The sequence below is a fragment of the Mustela erminea genome, chromosome 4, assembly GCF_009829155.1.
Source record: "Mustela erminea isolate mMusErm1 chromosome 4, mMusErm1.Pri, whole genome shotgun sequence".
Lineage (NCBI taxonomy): Eukaryota > Metazoa > Chordata > Mammalia > Carnivora > Mustelidae > Mustela > Mustela erminea.
Window position 1 is genome coordinate 53,399,371 of NC_045617.1, and position 6,122 is coordinate 53,405,492.

A 6,122-nucleotide genomic window follows, 5' to 3' on the forward strand; every position below is an offset into this window, starting at 1 on the left:
TGAATTAACACTGGGATTGCCATGAAGTAGGATGAATACACCAACCGCTGTCTGGATAGAGGGAAATATAGGGCGAGTGAGTGATGTCATTATACTCCTACCAACCCATAAGAGAATTCTTCTTATTCCATTTCCTGTCCCCCACTTGCTATAGCTCTCTTTAACATTTTGTCAGTGTGAGGCATGTATAAAGCAAGCCCGTGGTTCTTCGTGTTATCTTGACTACTTGGGATGTGTTCAGTGACTTCATAGGCTGATTTACTGTCTGTGACTTGCTCTAAGCATTTGCACAGATCTTAGGAGAGCCAGACTTACACATATTTATTTGCAGGAGCGCTTTATGTTCTGGATACCGATCCTTTGCTCATGAGGGACTAAATCACCTTTTAGAAGCAGATCTGTTTCTGCTGTGAAGACTCACCGTGCTCTGAAGGACGTGAGTCAGTGGGGAGAGATGACAGGAGAGACAGGGCTGTGGTGGGGGATCCGGGAAACTCAGAAAGATTCTCGACTGCTTCATTCCCAGAACATTGGTTTGCATCTGGCCTGTCAGGATCATGTCTGAGACTGACAGATGGCTGCTTGAAAGTGGATTTCTGAGCGATCCTTCAATTCTCTATCTCCCCAACAGATCTAGCAGATTCACCGCTTTTATTCACCCCACACGGTGGAGGAAGAGCAAAATTCCATGAGTTCTCTTGGGATGTAGAACAAATCCCAGGGGCACCTGTGTGGTTCAGCCAGTTAAGTGTCTGCCTTCAGCTGAGGTCATGATCCTAGGGTCCTAGAATCAATCCTCCTGCTGGGCTCGCTGATCAGAGGGGACCCCACTTGTCCAACTCCCTCTGCCCCCTCACCTACACATGCTTTCTCTCTCTCCTGCCCCCTTTTTCTCTCAAATAAATAAAAATCTTTTTACTACTAAAAAAAAATTAAGAATTCCAGGGGTGCCGAGAGCAGCTTAGTCAGTTAAGCATCTGCCTTTGCCTCAGGTCAGGTTCCCAGGGTTCTGGATTGGAGCCCCACAACCAGCTTCCTGCTCAGCTGGGAGTCTGCTCTTCCTTCTCCCTCTGCCCCTCCCCCAGCTTGTGCTCACTCCCTCTCTCCCTCTCTCTCCCTCTCAAATAAATAATATCTTTGAAAAAACAGAAAAAAATAATTTAAAAATTCCAAATTAACTATATATTTTTATAGTAAAGATAATATTTATTTAAATGTACGTACCTGGGCATAATTTACTGAGGAAAATAATCACACATACGTCATTCTGTTTAAAAGTCCATGAGCTTCCTTCTCAGTACATAGAACAAATTCCCTGAAGTTCTATAACTTCAAACAATATCTTCTTGGTGATATTGTCTGCAAGGACATGGTTATCTTACAGAGAAAAATCCAATAGTGCACAACCAAAGGACAAGATGGAAAACGTTCTCTTCATTGAGAGTCCCGGTCAAGTACTTAAACACTTCAGTGCAAGAGTCCCATCACTTAGCACCAACAGAAAATGGCATAGAATATGCCAGTGGAAAGTGCTCAACAGGAGAGACACCAAATGCAAGAACGAGTATGAGAGGTTCGTGGTCCTGCACTCCGTGGTTGGACTGAGGTCTCTGGATCTGTAAACGTGAAGATGTTGGTGGTCGTCTAATGATGAACAGCAGCTCGTCCAAGGGCAGCTGGCCCAGAGGCAGAGTCGCTGAGCTGGCCCCACTCTCAGGGGTTTCTTGGTGGACTTGGCAGCCTATGAAAAGAACAGTTGTTTGGCTCCGTGGCAGAGGAAATCCTGGGTCTCTTGTCCTGGGGCTGCCCTTCACCAGCACTCCCCACACCAGAGCCCTGCCCTTGTCCAGGGACATGCTTTCCCCGCAGCCATGACCCCAGCCCTGGGCCCAGCCACCTTTACAAACCTCCTTCCACCTGAACCAAGTCACTGAGTCAGCCCCAGACCCTGTTTCCAACGGTCTGGGCTCAGGACCAAAGTGAGTAAGAAACCAAGGTGCTCACGTGACTCGGGTTCCAATGCTCCCTCTCATGGCAGGTCATAAGGATCTGCTGGGGGATCTGACGGAAGACAGGGGCCTGCAGTGGACACCTCTAACCTTAGGGAACACTGTGGGCAAAGGGGCTTCTTTTCCCTTCCCTCCCAGCCTCCTGGCGAGCAGCACAAAGAGCTCTTAGTCTGATGGCGCCTTCCCCCATCCCATCCATTCTTGGTCTGGCTCAGCTGGGAGCTCACAGGGGAGCTCACTTAGCCCACCTCCCAGGTCAGCCCTGCCCAAATCAGGGGCTGCTCAGTGGCTCAGGATCTGAGGTCTGCAGGAAGCTAGCTGCCGGGATGGCACCAGCCTCAGCCAGGATTCCCACGGTTGCACGGAGAACTGGCCTCCTTCTAGTCCTGTCATGCACGGTCTCTACTGGGCACTTGCTGCCTCACATGCAGAGACACAAGCCATGTTCTGGGGGACCACGGCACGACTGTCTAGCCCTTTAAGTTGGTCTGCAGAGGCCTTCCCACTCCGGCTTCTTGGGATTAGACCCTGGCCCCTTGTCCTTATAACTGCCCAGATGGGGTCCCCTTCTCCTTGAGATGTCTCATGGAGCTGCCATGCTGCTCTCTCTCAAAGGGGAGGACGGCCCATGCTGTGTGTCCCCGCTGTCCCCACACCGCCCACCCTGGGCCCAATTTGACTCTCTCCAATGGAGAACCGGGTCAGAGCCAGGCCTGACTTCCCTCAATCCCTTTAGCACTGACAGGCCTTAAGCAGTGGTGTGGGCCCCTCCCCTTTCCCAGTGGCCTTAACAGTGAGTGAGGCCATATCAGAACTCAGAGCCGAGCTTGCCCAAGTTGTTGCCAGCACGTGGTATGAGATCTCATTCATCTGGCTCCACGGCCCTGTGAGAAGGTTCAGGCAGTGGGCAGGGGTGAGGCTGGGAACTCACCGTTCCCTGTGCTCATACCAGGCCATCTATTTCTCCCTTCCCTCTCAATATGCTCTCACTACCTGTCCATCTAATGGTCTCCAACAGGGAAGCCAAGTATGACCACACAGCTGAAGAGCAGGGGGAAGATCCAGGTGCCGGGTCTGATGGCGTTGGCCCTGCCCGGGGCTGTGTCTTGTCGCATGGTTGGTGGCACTGAAATGAAAACACAAAGATCAGAGCCCCAGTTGGGACCCCAAACTGGGGGAGGCTTCCTCAGCTCCTACTGGCCCAGGCCCATCGTACCAGGCAGACGGTGTCTATCACTGTCCTTGTGGCAGCTGCTGTGACCAGTTCTCATGTCGGCAAGGAGGGAGGGGATGTTCTCTGTCCCCTAGGGGCTCCCCTAGCCAATAGGGGAAGCAGGGTTGGCAATGTAAGCAGTCACTCCTTCTGTGACACACAGGAGGTGATGCAGGACAAGGATGGTGACAACCACATTCCCCCTGGCACTGAAGGATTTCCAGCAATACGCCAGGTGACACAGAAAAGACGATTCTCAGAACAAGGAACATAGGACCATCTCTGGAAACAGACTGATGCTCCCCTGTTTGCACGAGCAAGAAATCCAAGAAATACCCAAGCACAAAGGTACGTGCAGCCAGGAAGTGATTCCAGGAGGTGAGAAGGGAAAGGAAGGATGCTAGAACATTCCAGTGGCCATTATTATACCAAGAAGAATTTGCCATGGATGGACCAATTTCTCTCTCTCTCCCTCAGACACACACATTCACCATACTGTGGGGCAGGCGGAGCTCATCTCAGGAGAACCAGCCATCCACCCAGTATTCTGAGTTACCTGTGGTCTCCTGGGTTTCATCCCAGTGCTCCCACACTTGCTGGAGCCAGCTCTGACAGTCTCCGTTGGAGGTCCTCACGAGCAGCATGGTCAGCTCTCTGTCACCATCCAACACGTCCTTAACCTGTTGGCCTCCAGAATGATCCACTGTCCACTTTCTGTTCTTCGGGTCAAAGCGGTAGGTTATCGACTCATTGAAGCGAAACTGCCAGAATGCTCTGGTGTGTCCATCGGACCCACGTTCACACATGAGCCTCCCCTGCATGGTGAGAGAACCTGTCCCTGCACCCAGCAGAGAAACAAGTCAGCCTCTAGTCCTGACCAATCCTTTGTCCCACCCACTGTGCACTCCTCAGCTCACTCCCGGCCCTCCTGGTCCTGCTCTGGCCTCCTTGTCTACCCTGGCTGCTGGGCCACATGTGTGGGACCCACGTCGAAGATTTACATGCCCACAATAGCTCCCCGGCCCTGACAAAGTGTTCTCCTTCTGCCCTGGGCCTTCAGACTTACCGCTCTTAGTGAAATTCTCTGCTTTGATGTCCAACACTTTCTTTCTGAGCTCTTCCACCAGGAGTTTCACAGTTTCCTCCTGTTGCTGCCAAAATGCTGTGTCCTTCAGCTTCATCCCCCGAGGACCAATGGGTTTGAACTCCTTGGTCTGACAGTCATAGGAAAGAAATGTTTTGCCATTGATCTGGCCTTGAACCTCACACCATGGTTGTCCAGGCCTGGCCTGTGATGTGATGAAGAAATGGTAGGAAAGCGAGAGAGCATCTGCGAAAGGAAAACACAGGTGGTGGTTGGGGCTGGAAGAAAAGGAACAGCAGGCACCCCTCTGCCATCCAGGTGACAGCACTAGAATTGGGCAAGACAGAGCAAGAACTGTCCCTGCACAGCAGCTCCCCTAGCCTTGGAGGCTGGCGCTCTTCCCTTGTTGGGATAGGATCAGGATGTCCCTGAACTGGCAGGAGCCCACATAGTCCCAGATAGGAACCCACGCCTACCATGCCAACCCCTGCCTCAGTCACTCTACCCAGTCCAGGGACACGCCAGCCTGGCCATAGCACAGGAGGCCTACACGTTTGAGGACTGTCAGGATGCAGGCCAGTGTCCTCTAGGAAGATGAAGGGCAGGGGCGGGGCTGCACCGGAGGAGCTGGGCAGTGTGGGGGCAGGGTGATAGAGACTCCAAAACCAGACAAGGGAGAGTTCAGGGTCATGGGTCGCGGGATTCAGCAAAGGCCCTGGAGATGGCGCTAATGTGCTCCAAGGCCGGGTGCCGGTAAAGTGAAGACAGGCCTGTCCCGCGCTGCACTGACTCGATTATCAAGAATTTCCGAAGCAGAGAGGACGGGATTCCCAGGCTCAGAGAAGTGCATAAGTGAGAATGACCTAGAAATACGAGCCAAACAAACAGAAGAAACTCCCCAAACAAACAAACCAAAAAACCGCAAAGAGGCCCACAAAATACATCGATGGGGAGCGCTGGAGCAGCGGGATGGTGACGCACGGAGAAGTTGCGTCAGTGGCAGAGTCGGTTGTGTGGGGTCCAGGCCCTGCGCGATCGCCCTGTCCTGCACATAGCCCGGGGCTTCGGGACTGGGTACCCCCTCACAGAGAGGCAGGTGGGGGCTGGGGCCGACCGCAGGCTCCCCACCGCAGCCTCTCCCCTCCTACTCCCCCGCTCCGCGCGCCCGGCCAGGGCGACAAAGTCCCGGCAGACTCGGCGGAGCGGGGAAGGAGGCCGTCGCGGGGACCTGAGGGGGGCGGGGCATCGGCGGCCCCAGACGGCGACAAGGGTCCCAAGGCCCCGGGACTCACCTCCGCCGCTCGTCGCGCCCACGCCCAACCCCGAGGACGCCGCCGCGATCCCGCGCAGCAGCAGCAGCAGGAGAAGAAACAGGAGCGGCAAGCGCCCGGTGAACTTGGTGGCGGCCGTGGGTCCCATCGCGGCCCCGAGCCGGGGGGAGTCCCGGGTGAGGCGCCGAGTGGCTTCTGAAGGGAGCTGCCTCTTAGCTGGGACCCTGGCCAATGCCAACTCTTAGAGTGACTATTGAAGTCACTCTCTGTTAATCCTCTGTCTTATCCTACTGGTTCCGGGTACATGGAAAAAATATTTCCTTATGTTTTCCTCAATTCCAGTGCCATCCAAATAATTTCTGTTTGAGGCATTCCTTCTGGATTCTGACTTCCACTTTTGTTGTATACTGTTCCTCTCTGTCCACAGGGCCAGCCCTGTGAAGATAAGGAAGACCCAAGTAAAAGAATGGTGACAGCCTACCCTCAAAATGGCTCTCAGTGATTCTGGCCTCCTGGTACTCATGCCCTTGTGTAATCTCTGCCAT

General features: G+C 53.7%; 1 protein-coding gene across 1 annotated transcript; it reads right to left on the reverse strand.

Moving 5' to 3' along the window:
• Positions 1-3,740: 3,740 nt before the first annotated feature.
• Positions 3,741-6,122, reverse strand: LOC116589333 (UL16-binding protein 2-like). The gene is made up of 4 exons (XM_032341334.1): positions 6,059-6,122; positions 5,599-5,793; positions 4,289-4,552; positions 3,741-4,060 (listed from the first exon to the last, which is right to left on the reverse strand). The coding sequence occupies exons 1-4, from the start codon at positions 6,120-6,122 to the stop codon at positions 3,741-3,743; spliced, it is 843 nt and encodes a 280-aa protein (XP_032197225.1).